The 15377-nt window shown below is 43.1% G+C and overlaps 1 protein-coding gene across 4 annotated transcripts; it reads right to left on the minus strand.

Moving 5' to 3' along the window:
* Window positions 1–1961: 1961 nt before the first annotated feature.
* Window positions 1962–12502, minus strand: hmgcs1 (3-hydroxy-3-methylglutaryl-CoA synthase 1 (soluble)). Of its 4 annotated transcripts, XM_012851818.3 has the most exons (11): window positions 12334–12502; window positions 11918–11939; window positions 10898–11346; window positions 10215–10340; window positions 9954–10118; window positions 9029–9197; window positions 6823–6993; window positions 6155–6261; window positions 5959–6084; window positions 4402–4559; window positions 1962–3803 (listed from the first exon to the last, which is right to left on the minus strand). In XM_012851818.3, the coding sequence occupies exons 1-11, from the start codon at window positions 12485–12487 to the stop codon at window positions 3726–3728; spliced, it is 1725 nt and encodes a 574-aa protein (XP_012707272.1). In that variant the 5' UTR covers window positions 12488–12502; the 3' UTR covers window positions 1962–3725. The 4 variants fall into 4 exon arrangements, with proteins under 4 accessions (XP_012707272.1, XP_021165869.1, XP_012707271.1 ...); XM_021310194.2 differs by lacking the exon at window positions 11918–11939 and having other exon boundaries at window positions 9029–9194; window positions 12295–12477; XM_012851817.3 differs by lacking the exon at window positions 11918–11939 and having other exon boundaries at window positions 12295–12476.
* Between the last annotated feature and the right edge of the window lie 2875 nt (window positions 12503–15377).

Below are 15377 nucleotides of genomic sequence, written 5' to 3' on the forward strand. Positions count from 1 at the left end.
TTGCCATTGCTCACCAATCCTTCTAAAAGTGAATTGACACTGATTGTCTTGTAGGTGTTTGATTTGTGCCAACCTCACCTTATATTAACCATATAGGCTATATGGAATGGAAAATTTGAGCTGGAAGTGCCAACATTTGATACAGAATAAATTATTGCTTTCATTCTGGAACACCTCTAAACTATAACTGAGTAACATTTCTGACAGCACAACATACAGCTGCCTCTGAAAGATTTTCTGCGTCTGCTACGTTATTAAAAAGCATCCGTTGGCATAAAAATGAAGAGCAGCACAAAGAAATAGTTCAGAACTGAGAGCGTTCCCTCGTTGTGCCACAGCTGATGCCACCCAGGAGGTGCACAGCTACTTGGCAGAGGGTCCCAGGATCCTGTGATATACTGAAAAAAACAAAAGACAGGCTGTCCAAACCTCTTCCATCTTTCATTACAATTTCTCTGCACTCCAGCATCATCTGAGCCGTGTGAGCGGCTGTTTTCTACAGCTGAAAAAGTGATTTCAAAAAAGTGTAACATTGAAACAGCTTCTTTTTTTGAATAAAAATTTGTAAAAAATAAAATAAAATATGCCAGTCCACAATCATCCTAATTCACAACAGGTTTACTTAGAGGTTATTACGTTATGATACAGGTTCACATTATTTATTGGCTGTATCTAAAAAAAAAAATCAAAGATATTTCAAATTCAAATGAAAATATAAAATAATACAATGCAACATACAATGACTTAAACTGTATTATTGTGTATACTGGTTCATCAAATCAGTTTGTTAAGTCTGTCAACCAGGTTGCCTGTAGGGATAGGGTTAGGATCTCTTTATGGCATGGTTTGGAAACAGCTACCTCACTGTAAATGGAAACAAAGCAAAGGAGATGATTGTAGATATCAGGGGAAACAGAAGTATGCCAAACACTATGTTCATAACAAAAGATGTGGAGGTGGAGGACCAAAAAGCTTGGTGTCCACCTAGACACCAGATTGGTCTGGAGACACAACAGTTAAGTCATATATACAAGAGGGAACTAGGCAGACTGTGCTTCTTGAAGAACTGTAGGTTTTTCATTGTTTGCAACAAGATGCTGCAGCTGCTTCCATAAGTTTCTTGTGGAGAGTATGATTAATTTTGCCATCATCCAATGGGATAGCAGCATCAGAATCAGTGACTTAGAAAAGCTTAACAAGAATGCTGGCTCTGATCTCTGGAGTCCTCTGGATTCGTTATTGATGAATACAGTAGTGTAGCATCCTCTTTACAAGACTGTAAATCAACACCACAGCATCTCCAGTCACAAGCTTCTTCAGATCCTCTGTAAAAGGCCATACTCCAATGGCACAGGGATAGTGAGCATGCCCCATAAATGGAAAGCTCCAGCTTGGCCTGGGGGTTCCATGGGTTCTGGGCTACTGACGGAGGTCTCATGGGATGGAGAGGCCTAAATCTCCCAGATGTAGGATTAGCGCTTGGGCTGATGCATTACAACCCAATGACACTGTGTTTTTACTGTTCCTTTATTCTCCACCCAACAACCCACAACAATACATAGTTAACATATCCATGCCTGTTTACTTTGAAGCCTGTTAGTCTTTCTCATTTACTAAAGTTAACATAAGTAGGGCAGTTCCTTTGTATTGTATTCCAGGAAAGAAAACATGACATATAAAAAAACATCAGTTCATTTCTTATGTCACATCATTTCAACAAGTGTTGACTTGTCTTGCTTTCAGTTTGAAGATAGAACCTTGCTATTTGTCTTATTACTTATTATCAAAGCTTATCTTAACACAAAGGCCGTTGTTGAAATTTCCTGGATGGAAGTCAAAAGTCTAAGAAATTCTGCATGTATGGACTCGTTGAAGGAGATGAACATCCTCCAGAACACCCCGAGGTATGCGGTGAAAATATGGTTTGAACGTTCTCTTCAAAAAAAGGAATTAAACAGATACACGTTCCATTCTCCTTTATTCTTACTCTCCATGTTTACACAAATAGCTGATGTAATTAACCTGATACATTCATATCTACATGACATAAATAATCGTGACGTGTAGAGTGCAACCATTAACGCTGGAAAGGATCATGTGACCTCTGAGCCAGGCAGCACAAGCACGCCATGTACATAATAGAGGACTCAAAATGACACTAAAGCTGGTACAGCTCTGAAACCGATTTGAGTTTATAGTTTAAAAGAATAGATCTGTACATTATTGAATGAAAATCTTTATAATATGTACAGTTTGCACTTCACATGTGCTTATTGTAAGGCTTCTCTAAGTGGAAGTCACCTTAACATCAAGCCTCCCAGCTGTCCTGAGCTGGAGCAACCATCTACTGCAGCACCGTTTCAAGGCTGTCGCCTGTCCTGCAGCAACTGACAGACATTTTAACAAAGCACCAACTGCTCAGTCCTTCCCTGGCCCTGTGCATCACACACCTTTTATTTAGGCCTTTTATTTAGCATTTGGTCAATTACTGGGGCTAAACTGAAATTTAAAGTGGTGCTGTGATATGATTTGTTTCTGGCCCAGAAGAGGGCACAATTTTGGCTGCATGTACCTTGAAAACTTGAATAAGCTGAAAGTATTTGATTGGAATCAAGTCGGTTATATATAAATCAAATAGGACGACTAAACATTTAACATGGTAATGCACCTGTGTCCTGTTGTAGCTGTTCCACCTCAGTAGAATCAGCAGCTTAACTGAACAGAAGCAGAAAATAAAAACCCAGCTTCCGTCCACTAAACTCAAACCTAACTCAAAGACCATCGGGGGGGGGGGGCTGACGCTGTTATTGCCTGGTTAACAGCAGTGTTGTACTGTAGAACATGCCTCGTAGTCAATGCACTGACACTTTGAAACACGATGCTAAGATTTTGTGGAAAGATATTGGCTTGAACTAAAAGGTGATCAGGTTTTAAGAAGTCTCTAAAATGTTAAGAATCCAACAGCAAGCTGAAAGCATGGAAGGTCTTTGACTGATCTGTTTGGTGCTGCTCTTGCTGTTTCTGGAATAATTCACAGCTGGAGACCATGTTAGATCAAGTTAACATGGCCACCTACACAATGCAGCATCACACATTGGCTCTTAAGGTTTCATGGCTACATCAGTCAATGTGAGTTTGAATAAAGCCACCAGCTGAAGCAGGATTTCTGCCTCTTACAGACAGAACGGTTCCTGGTCTGTTGCTCTAAGTCACAAGATGGAAGCCAGAAATAAAAAAAATAAAAACTTTAAACAAAGGTAATGAATTCACAGTGAAAAGCATCACCAGCTGCGTTACCAAGGCAATATCTTTCACTTGACTCCCTTTGTTTTTCCAAATCAGCGGTAAAATAAATTATATTTATTCAAATTGGCTGAGCGATGGCAGCATGATATGCAGGCTGTTTTCTGCTCTCCTCCCAAACATAACCATCACATCTGCACTGATGCAGAGCTGAGATACATTCAAAAGTGGACTTTAAAAAAAAAAAAGGTTTAAAGAAACTAAAACACTGAAAGAAGTCTGTTAAAAAGTTGAACGTGTAACGTTGAGAAGCAGGGATTGATGGATGTGGATGGCATTACTCTGGATTGTCTCCAGCAGAACAACTGCAACAGACTCAGGATGACTCTGGCTGGTCTTGCTGTTCAGTTGAGCTCTACTACTGTCTGGTTGTCCACTTCTTCCCGCTGTTGGGTCCGGCCACTGACGGGAGACTGATGCTCTCATTTGCTGCTGGTGGCCTCAGGGCCAGCCACGGCTCCAGGGATGCGAGGCATTTTCTTGACTGGACTGGGGATGTGCTGTGAAAACAAACCAGACCACCAACAACATCAGCACCACTTGTTTCTTTGGAAAACTCCGCTCTCTGATTAACGAACTGGCTGTCCTATCCCCGCTGATTAATGAATAATTCCCACATCAAAGATCTGATCAAATGAAGCAGGTGTCACTTATCTCTGAACAGAACAGCTGGAAAACATAACGTAACTTTAAAGACCAAACTCTCTGAAAAATGGCATCTCTGGATATCCATGGAGATGCTAAACATCCAAAAGGTTGTGTCTGTGAAACAGTGAATTTCAGCGTGGGTGGTTGGATCTAAACATTGTGTTGGCAAACAAAACTACTGAAGTCCAGTCAGAAACATAAAGTTAAAAGAAAATATGAGCCACAGAGAAATAGAGGACTGAAACAAACACTCAGCCAATGAGAATTGTCTGGTTTTCTGCCGCTGAACGTCCAGCTCAGAGTCAATCCAGAAAGCCCCCCCCCCCTCTTACCGTAGACTTCTACCCGCCTTATTCAGATGTGGTGGTGGCTGATGTGGTGGAAACACACCCTAAACGTCAGCCAATCACAGGCCATGGAGGTTAATCAGAGAGTTGATTGGTCCTGTACCTCAGAGGCGGTGCTGGAGCGAGCCAGCTCTGGCTCTGCCGGCAGCTCATCATCCACTGGTCTGCGCTTGTATTCTCTGCGGTGTTTGTCATCCACTCGTGTCAGATACCACGTCCCTGGGAACAGATCCTCCACTGAGCTTCGAGGGACATAGCTGGCTGTGGATATGAATGACAACAGAACAAATTAATCCACTTATGCTTTGTGTTAGATTTTGCAAAGCTACATCAATCCAATGTTGATTTCTTCTCATCAAACAGCAAGCCAAGTGGCTGAAACTAAACCCAATTCTTCTTGTGGCCGCGGAAGCTTTAATGTGTTACATTATTAAATATATATTTTAAGCAGAGCATTTGTGTTTATAGGGCTATAAATAATGTGACCTGCAGTCACAGCCATACTGTGACCTAAAAAAAAGACTGCAAGAAGCTGTAAGGAGCCTTTATTATCACTTTTATCATTATCACAATATACCATGTTTTATTTTAAAGGCCATAACGCCCACACCTGTGACACGCACAATGGAGAGCTCCCACTAAGGTTGCAGACACAGACGATGTTCAGAGGCCTTCAACGTGTCTTATATAATAAATTCAATACTTTATATAACAAATGCACCTAAAAAAGACGCCTGTGCAAATTCTCAGTTATCCGGCAACAGCAAACAGGCTAAAATCAGAGGTAAGCGGACTTTCTGGACACGAGAACTTTCTTTCTTTCAGTCACTAAGCTCAGTCTAAAGCAGAAGCAAAGATAGGTGTGTTTCAGTTTCTTCACACCCCTTCAGCTACATATTACTCCACAAATCTGAGCAGAAAAAACAAAAAAAACAAAAACGGTGCTTATAAAATGTCAAGAGAAGCCTTTTTCACATGTTCCCACCAGCCATGTAGGACTAACGTGGAACGTGCTCTGGTCATACGGAGGCCAAACTCCGTATGAAAAAAAAAGGTAACACTGAAGACCACCCTGAGCACACGCCATTACAAAGGTAGAACATGGTGTGGTGGGGAAGGACAGGGAAAGCGGTCAGAGTTGACAGGAACAGCCTGAGGTAGGTAGAGTCCTGTTAGAAGCTGCAGCAGACCTGAGACTGGGGTGGAGCTCCACCTTCCTGCAGGACAACCAGAGCTAGAGTCAGACAGTTTAGGACAAAGCAGCTTCCATGCTACAATGGCCCAGTCAAAGTCCAGGCTAAATCCCAAATGGGCGTCATTGGCAAGACACTCTCCATCCAATATTACACAACCTGAGCTATCTTGCAAAGAAGAGTGAGAAAAACCAAAGTGTTGTTTGAAGAGCTGGTAGAGGCATACCCAGCATGCCCTGCAGCTAACAACGCTTCTACACAGCAAAACAGCTTTCACCCTTTCCTTTGTAGAGTGTAATAGATATCTTTTGCAGTCCCCTCCACAGTTGCGTGCTAGCATATTCCATACGATCCCAGTGAAATACATCAGACTTTGAGGCTGTAACCTGTAAAGATGTCCAAATGTGGAATATTCTTATTAAACTCTGATTTGAAGGACATTAGCAGCAGGTAAAGCAGCAACAAACCTAAGTGGTGGGTCTCCTCTCTCAGCTTCATACTTTCAGAAAAAACTGGAGGCGGGACTTTTTGTCTGGAGTCCAGTCTGACCCTCAGGTCGCTCAGGCTGGAGACAAGTTTGTCCAGTCCAGATCCTGACAAAACACACAATCATCAGTTTCTGCTGGTTGACGACACTGTAACGCAAAGTCCAGACTGACTCACCAGGGGTGTGGTCCTGGGTGACTCTCAGAGAATACAAAGTTGCAGCAAACCCTGAACCGTAGGAGAACACTCCAATCCTCTGTCCTGCTAGCTGTGACGCTGTGTGTCTACAACACAGAGACAAGAAAGGTTCTCATGACAACCATCACTGGAGGTTTATGGCCCAGCTCACCAGATCCAGCCACTCATCTCATTCACATGTTTTAACCCATGTACAAAGGGTTTCCTCTACCAATCCAAACGATGACATCAAGGCATCTCTGCTGTTTTAAGTGACGTCAGAATGGATCTGGACCGTGTGCTGGTACCATCAGAGCCATGGGCTTCTATGAGGCTTCTGAGCTCAGGTATGGTTAGTGAGACGATACATAAACAACTCAGCAATATTCCTTAGATCCTGTACATAACTGTCAAAATAAATGCCCCCTAACAGAACCGCTACATTTAGAGGAAATAGCTGGTGACTGAGAAGAGAATAAAGGTACAGCAAAGAATATGTACAACATGTGCAATGCACTGCATTCATTCACATACTAATTTAAAAGCTGAGCTCATGTTAAAGACTTGGTTGTAAAACATTTGATCTAAAAGATTGTGTTTTTCGGAGCATTGGCGGATGGACTGGAGGTGTGACTGCAGTTGGGCAGCCAGCAGCCAGTGGGACTTACTCTGCTATAAGCGATGCCAGGCAGCCATACACAGAGGGCGTGTACATGTTTCCGTTCTGATTGGAGATCAGCAACGACGGCTTGGTCTTCCTCTCAAACAGCTCTGCACTGGCCTTCATGAAGGCCTTCTCCACATCCCTGTCGAAGTACGTTTCCTCTGGCTTCACGTCTCTGCCGAGCAAACACACAAACGCAAAAAAAGTTTCACGCAGCGTTCTAACACCGCCTTCCATGTCCACTCTAATCTGCTAAACATAATTTATGTTTCTAGCAGTTTACAAATTCTTATACTTTTCCTGATGAAAGTTCTCAATCCATTTTTAGCCTGTGTTTAAACTATGAAACCAAAGGTTCACTCTGCGTTAGCCACAGAGAGTGTGGAATGTCCAAAAAGCCATCCTCCCACCACCACAGGACTTTAACATCACCACTCTGGAGGGATGCTGACAGTACGCAGGCAATCAAGCGTGGAAATCTTAAATATACTCCATACTTGTCTTTAAAGGATTAACATTGACGTACCGCCATTAGCTGGACTAAAGTCTGGAACACAACAAACCGTATTTTTCAGGCCATAAGCCACACCGGATTATAAGGAGCACTAAATATTCTTCCCAAGTGTGTAATATCACTCCGCCCCTTCACGTCCACAGCTCTCTATCCGTCTCTGTCAGGAGGACAGAGTAGATGGACTACACTGCCCTGTTTCTAACATTAGGCCAAAATAAATGCAACTTTTACATTGAATTAAGTTACTAGGTGTATTGTTGCTAGCATGTACTCCGGGCATGGGCTGCCTAAAGGCTCCCACATACTCGGCTGTACTCTGTGCATACTGTTAGCTTAGTGGACTCCACGCTGACTCTCTGTGGACGTTTTATCCTTCATAGTTGAGCGTACTATTGACTACATTTCTTGTGGCAAATTCCTACAATTGCCTCACTTTCTGCCAGTGGGACGTATCAGAAGAACAGATGGTAAAATGTGTGATTAGCTAGCTGAGCACCTAGAGCCATTTCTTTTCCAGCAGGCTCCCACCTGTCAGTGAGAGCAGAGAGAGACTGTGATGCTGCGCGTCCTTGTGACCGTCTGCTTACAGCAGCTCAGTGTATCAAGCTCGGTGTCACATATAAAACAGTTTGATTTAAAAAGACTTCTTGCTGCCGACAAGTTTATAGTGTTACACCGCGTACACGGTCATAAAAATTGAGTTCTGCTCGTACCCGTCTGTGCAGAGTCTGCCTTGAGTACGCTTCAAGTACGCCTCTGCAGAATGAAGTACACCAGAGTATGTGGGGGCCTTTACATGAATGCACCTCTAGTTTAGACATTACAGTCAGGCAGTCTTGTAGACAGCTCAGGGGTCCAATCAGGTAGTGACACAGAGCACCATAATGCTCCGGATATCCATTGAGCAGAGCGGCTTTGTTGTCAACCAGAGATGGACTTACACATTTTAACTGATTGAGTATATTCTACCACGTAAAATCGGTCAGTTTTTCATTGGTAATCATAAGTAAGGTGCACCGGATTATAAGACACACTATACATTTTTGAGAAAATTTAAGGATTTTAAGTGCGCCTTATAGTCTTAAGAATACGGTAACCTTGTGATTTTTAGTAATAAGTTGTGATTGCATCCATTTCTAACAAGTCCAGTTGTAACATACCAAATCATCCCTCTTTGATGTCTAACGTTTGACTTTCAGGTGCATTTAGATATTTAAAAGCAGATATTCTCATGTCATTAGGGGCTGATGTCCACAACAACTTGATTTGGTTTTTTTTTTCCTTTTTTGCGGCACTAGTGGTCTTTAATGAAAGTAGGCTGGCAGGAAGGGGAAGGCATTTCTACATTTTAGTCCAACTTGCTTTTATTCTGTTTTTATATTCCTATATTTTAATCATATAAAGCACTTTGCATTGTCTTTGTACTGAAATGTGCTATATACAAATAAATTTGTCTTGCCTTATGTGGCAAAAGTCTACGAGCCGAAGTGGAACCAAGGACAGCCATGTCGAGGACCACGGCCTCTGTATATGGGTTGAGGCGCACTCCCAGTGCAACTTTCTTACAAGCTACTTTCCAAATCCACAACCACACTGAGCCACATTGTGTCTATATTGTAGCCTGTTAAAGCTACCCTGCAGTTTTAGAAAGAAGCAGAACCCTGTCTACAGTGCAACGGCTGTACTCTGCTAGTACCTGAAGGGGTCCAGTCCTGCGAAGTGTCCTGTCTCTGTGTTGGGGCTGGGGTGGTTCAGAAAGTCATTCAGCATCAGTCGAGCCAAAGACTTCTGGACCAGCTTGCAGTACGGAGAGTGGAAGACTAAAAACCCAAAGTCGTCCAGGCTGAAGTGCTTGTCTGAACCTTCTGTCAGAAAAACACAAGGAATAGTTTTATTGGATTAAAAACTTGAACTTTCTTTGTGTGGCCACAAGAGGGAGCGCTCCAGTAGCATGCCAAACTGTGATTTGCCCAATTCTTCCTGCAGATAACAACTATCACAGCAGATAATGTGTGGCGTCATGAAGGCTTCTCTCCGGCTGAGCTGCGGTTTGCCTTCAGCTTCAGACTTTAAACAAGCTGCAACATCCAATGGGCCTCAGAAGTGAATCTCAAGCAAAAGAAATCTCTTAGAAAGAAGAGTCTTGTTTCTACCAAAAAGGTAAAATGGTAAATGACTTGTACTTATATAGCGCTTTAACAAGTCAGACGACCCCAAAACGCTTTACACCACAATCAGTCACACACACATTCACACCTGATGGTGGTGAGCTATGCTAGTAGCCACAGCTGCCCTGGAGCAGGACGGACGAAATCCCTAACTCCTGCATCACCGTCACCTCCGGACGTTTTGAAGTCAAATAAATATAAAAACACTTACAAAAGCAGTAGCCAGAGCTCTAGATGGAAGAAGGTTCCCAAAATATTATTGAGATTCTTCAGAAGTGTTTTTTTTTATTTTTTTATTATTAGGGATGTTCAGTTGTTGAGCTTTTCATCAAATCTGTTGTGACATTGTACTTTCCTGATTGTACCTTGATCCTTATTTAACATTAAGCTGAGTCTAAATGAGCCTCTTTGGAATCTGAATACGCTAAACAGCCCGACTCAGCTTGAACCCACCTCTTTGCCACTGGGCATGGATTTTGTTGCGATACACAGAGTAGCAGCGGTCCAAGGCACTCAGGTAGCATTCAATGGACAGCTTGCCGTCCACCACAGGGTACTCTGACACCATGTCTGGCTTGTAAAAGTCATACGCATGCTGCATGTGTGTTCCCCGCAGCCCTGCAGGATTTAAACGAGTTTGCATGAACACATTTTCTGACAGACCTGTTGCCATGCCAGCATCCTTCATAGTGAGTGAAAGGTAAGTGAACCGACCTCTTTCAAAGGCCAAAGGAGCATTAGGCCCAATGAGCATGGCCACAGCACCGGCCCCCCCCGTAGGCCGAGCACTTCCTGTGGCGTAGACAGCGATGTCCCCTGCAACAACCAGGGCGTAGCGTCCTGCACAGGGCAAACATAATGGATGAGTGCAACTTTAACAAGTTTGAACCACGCTGATAGTTTTCACTCCCTGTGAGATTGGTACAAAACAGCTAAATATGCACCTAATTAAAGAATTCATTATACTACCCTAAGATGCATTTGTTTTATGTAAAACATCATCTAAAATGTATATGTAAAACATATACAGCAGGTATATATTTTTAACTATTTGCTCTCTGAATTTTTACTCTGGATACAAGACACTAGAATACTTTATTTGGAAACAGAGTCATTCATAAAGTCAGTAAGAATACCAAAACTTGGCTAATTAACTAAATTCACCGAATTAAGAACAGCTTACTTATAATTAAGCCAAGAAACGATTCATTGGTGCCATGATCTGAAATATTGTGATTTGTCTGGTAACTGATTAAATATTACTGCGATATTATAGTTTGGGATGGAGAATTCATTTCCTGACATAGCATGGCATCGTGTGTACTTCTGATATTAATTAAGAACAAACTAGGACACTGAAAGTAATCAAACTATTTTGATGAAAGATTTTTCCATACCATCCCATGAGCTGGACTCCACCCAGTTAACAGCATTGAAGAGTGCAGCAGTACCCCCATAACAAGCGTTTGTGGTGTCAATCCCTTCTACATCTGTATTGCCAGAGTCCTCAAAGAGCTGCATGAGGACCGTCTTGACGGATTTTGACTTGTCGATGATGGTCTCCGTGCCAACCTCAAGCCGGCCAATGGAGTCGTAGGACAGGGCGTTCCTCTCCATCAGCCTCTGGACCACGGTCAGGCACAGAGAGTTTATGTCCTCGCGGTCTGAGCAGAAACCCATGCGAGCTTGTCCCAGGCCCACCGTGTACTTGCCGGCTGCCACGCCATCAAACTGCTCCAGCTCAGCCTGATCTACGTACTGGGATGGGAAGTACAGCTCCATGGCAATCACCCCCACATCTTTGGGCCACGGTCCAAAGCAGCTACTGGAGGCTGATCCCGGCATCCTAAACATGTGGAGGAAGGATTTCATGATGAGGATTATTCCGGCTTTACGTGAGACCAATATGAAAATATCAGCAAGCACCTAATTGGGATTTATCCACTGACTCCTAATGAGTAAACGAGGATGAACACACAGAAGTAAAACTGACAGGCTCGCATACGCTCCTAGAGTTCTGCCCACTGGGCTTGTGTTCTGAGTGGCTTTCAGGGAAACAAGAGAATGAGAGGAGAGCTGCTGCATTTACTGCTGTTAGCATAAAGGCCGGCCGGCTTGTGATGCCACAGAACAAGCTAGCTGCTGGAGTAGCTGTGTTAGCTCAGCTTTACTGGTGGCTTCACATCAACAGCCAGCCTGCCTCTGCGCTCCGTCCACTGCTGCTCACACAGCCATTAGCTCAGCAGCTCAGCTAGCTTCATGCTGCGTGCCGTGGGTTCCATCCACTCACTGACACACTCGGCACTACAGGCATCCACTCACTCAGATCAGGCCGCTTTTTTCTGGGACATCCGGCCCAGCTCAGGACCCCGGAATAAAGTGGGTGAAAGGCCAGCAGGATTTCCTGGAACCTAAGCCGGTTACTAAAGGTCACACTGTCTGATCAATAACAAATAAAATCTACGAAAACCCGCATGTCAGCACAAATGTAGCAGACATATAACGCTACGAAGTGCCTACTGGGATCATTGAAACTGAGCCTGCTAGTCACATCAGAGACTCCATAGGAGATTATTTTAGATTGTTGCTGGTCGGAAGCCAATAACTGACGGACCGGCTCCATGCCTAAACTCTCCAACTTAAAGCACTCGCACTAAGTCGTGGGATGCCCATTTTAGAACCCACCTTCATAAACGTGCTGTTCACTAGTAATACTGTCTCATTGGAGAGAAGAATACGCGACCACAGAAAGTTGTGAGCAGCTTACTGTAACGCCCAGAGAAAAGTTCCTCACCTGCGTGTCAAGTCAATTCTTGTGGCGGCTCGTGGGGGCTCGTGGGGGACGTTTTAGCGTCTGCGCTGTTGCCTCGCTGCTCAGCCTTCAGCTGGCCGCCCACAGCTGCCTTTATATTTAGAGACGACAGGGCAGCGGAGCGTCTGCACCGCGCTACACCTGGCTTCCTGTCCAACCACGGCTCACACACCATGGACTCCACAGGCAGCTGGCCAATCACACCGCAGCAACCTCAACCACGCACGCACCGTAGCCGTAAGGGCCATCCAATGGCGGCACTTGTACGATGTCTGGTGAGAGAAAAGGAACCAATCACATTGCAGGACAGGTTCGTGGCGCTGTATACGTGTTAGTGGGCAGCGCTTGATGAATTGAATGGGCTTACACGTTTCAGTCAGAGCGCTTCGTCCTATGAAATGTGTCTTCGCTGATGATGACAGCTTCATGCTGCATCGATAACAATCTCAGCGAGTACTGTCACTGTCTACCTGTCTGTCTGAGAAAAGTCATTCATGTAGAACTAAGTGCACCTTTCATGTTTTCTGGCCTTAAAAGGAAGATGCTGCTCTAGTGCACTTTAGTAAGTGATCCTCCACAGTGTGAACTTAAAAGTTTGCTGGCATATAGTTATGTGTCAACACAATAACCCCAGCCCACGTGTATGAGAAGAATGTAAAGGACATTTGCATCTAGGAAGATTTATTATTCTAAGGGATGGAATTCAACAGTCACCAAAACCCATATTTAACCCAAAGTCAGAGTTTGAAGGGTCTGACCGAGAGTTGACCCTTGGTCTAAACAGAACCATGCAACAGAATATTTTTCCAAAACCCAGCAGCAGCCAGTGAGCCATTTTTTTTTTATTTCAGCTTCAAAGTGAATTTGTTTTTTTGTTTTTTTGTTTTTTTTTTTTTACAAATGTGTCTAAACACCCAAGAACCCAACACAGAACATCTGCCTTCAAATGTTTTTTATGACTGCATGAAAGTGCAGGAAACATTTTATAATTTAATTTTTATTTTATTTTTTCAAAATGACCCACCCTCAGGATTCCAAAAATGTTCAACACTCCACAGGCTGTGGCCATTTCACAGTTGTAATAAAACCACATTGCACTGACAAGATGTAAGAAAAGTGCTGATATGGCCTGTTTTGTATACTTTTATATCTGTTGAAGGGAACACACTGCAAAGAATGATAAGAGACTGGCTTTAAGTTGCCTTTTAAATCCAGAGAAAATGTCCGCTTAAAGCATCCCTGGGCTCTAACTGGGAGCTCCAGCAGCTTAGTGTCAGTATTATCTCTGCTCTCATTTAGTGTCCATTTTCAGCTGTTGATACTGGAGACATCTCTTGTAAGACAAAGATGAGCTCTACCATGGCCAGTACTGATTACTGTATGAACAAAAATTATTGACTCCCTCCAAGTAGACAAATTGTTCCTATAGCAGAAAGAAATCTGGACAGTTTGTTCAGAAACATTGGCCTCTTTATAATGAAACATCAAGAGGCAGGAAGAGCTTACAGGTTTATCACAAACACTGTTTTCACTCAAATATGAAACAATGTATTCCAAGCCAAGCAGCAGCTCTGCAGGCACAGACTCATGCCACATTGTTTTCCAGAGTTCCAGGAAGTGTGCAGTCTGTGCTTTCAGTGTCAGTATCAGTGAGAAAAAATTATTTACGTGTCATAAAGGAAAAAAAAAACACAAACGTTAAACACGTCTTGGCTAACAAGGCACAATGAATTATGTGGAAGACATTTTAGAACAACAGATTCAAAGGAAAAGAGTAGCATTACATGATCAGACACTATGAAACTTCTTAATGTCCCCATCCTTTCTCTAAAACCTTCACTAACATTATACTCAATTCAATTAAATTTTATTTATATAGTGCCAATTCATGAAACATGTCATCTCGAGGCACTTTACAAAATCAAGTTCAATCATATTATACAGATTGGTCAAAAATGTCCTATATAAGGGAACCAGTTGATTGCATCAAAGTCCCGACAAGCAGCATTTACTCCTGGAGAACCGTAGAGCTACAGGGAGAGTCAACTGCATTGTCCATGGCTTTGCTGCAATCCCTCATACTGAGCAAGCATGAAGCGACAGTGGAAAGAAAAACTCCCCATTAACGGGAAGGAAAAACCTCCAGCAGAACCGGGCTCAGTATGAACGGTCATCTGCCTCGACCGACTGGAGTTACAGAAGACAGAGCAGAGACACAACAAGAGAGACAAAAAAGCACAGAAGCACACATTGATCCAGAAATCTGTTCTACATTAGATGGTAATAGCAGGTTATCTGTTTTCTCTGGATGATGTCACAGTTAACAGAACGCCAGACCAGATATACCTACTATGAAGAGAAAAGAGAGAGAACAGAAAGTTAAAGCAGAAATGACAACACGTAATGCATAATTGGAGAACAGTAGAACTCTATAGAGTGAGAAAGTTAGATCCTGATGTCCTCCAGCAGCCTAAGCCTATAGCAGCATAACTATAGAGATAGCTCAGAGTAACATGAGCCACTCTAGTTATAAGCTTTGTCAAAAAGGAAAGTTTTAAGAACCAACTCCCAAAACTGGGAGTTGGTTCCACAGGAGAGGAGCCTGATAGCTAAAGGATCTGCCTCCCATTCTACTTTTCACTCAATCTGACATTATCATTTTATTTGTTTAAACTCTAGATTTACTTAAGAGCTGAGTTCAACTAATTATTACAAGCTGATGGACTTGTAACTAAACAAGACAACAATTGGCCGTTAAAAGTCTGACAGACTACTGGGTCAGACATGATGCTCACCTGACAGGCACACCAGGAGAGGTGTTGTCATGAAGGAAGTCTGAATAGGGAGAACAGGGCAACCATGGAAGCAGGAGTCCATGGCAAAAACAGGATTTGCATGATTTGGTTGCGGCCCCGACTGCAGCTCAAGGCAGATTTGGCTCACCGGTGCAGGGTGTTGATGCAGATGGAGACTTTATATTTTTAATTAGGGCAAACAACAGAATAAAGAAAGAACAAACATTTTAATTCAATGCTGTTGGCGAGGGGACTCCCCCACTTATTTAT

Source organism: Fundulus heteroclitus, unplaced genomic scaffold (genome assembly GCF_011125445.2).
Source record: "Fundulus heteroclitus isolate FHET01 unplaced genomic scaffold, MU-UCD_Fhet_4.1 scaffold_64, whole genome shotgun sequence".
NCBI lineage: Eukaryota > Metazoa > Chordata > Actinopteri > Cyprinodontiformes > Fundulidae > Fundulus > Fundulus heteroclitus.

What these genes read in the sequence shown, in the direction of transcription:
- hmgcs1 (XM_012851818.3), bottom strand. Translation starts at nt 12,487, where the DNA reads ATGGTGTGTGAGCCGTGGTTGGACAGGAAGCCAGGTGTAGCGCGGTGC. An exon ending in AGTGTGACCTTTAGTAACCG is followed by an intron (nt 11,347 to 11,917) that starts GCTTAGGTTCCA and finishes CCACATGTTTAG; the next exon opens with GATGCCGGGATCAGCCTCCA. An exon ending in CCATGCCCAGTGGCAAAGAG is followed by an intron (nt 9,198 to 9,953) that starts GTGGGTTCAAGC and finishes TTTTTCTGACAG; the next exon opens with AAGGTTCAGACAAGCACTTC.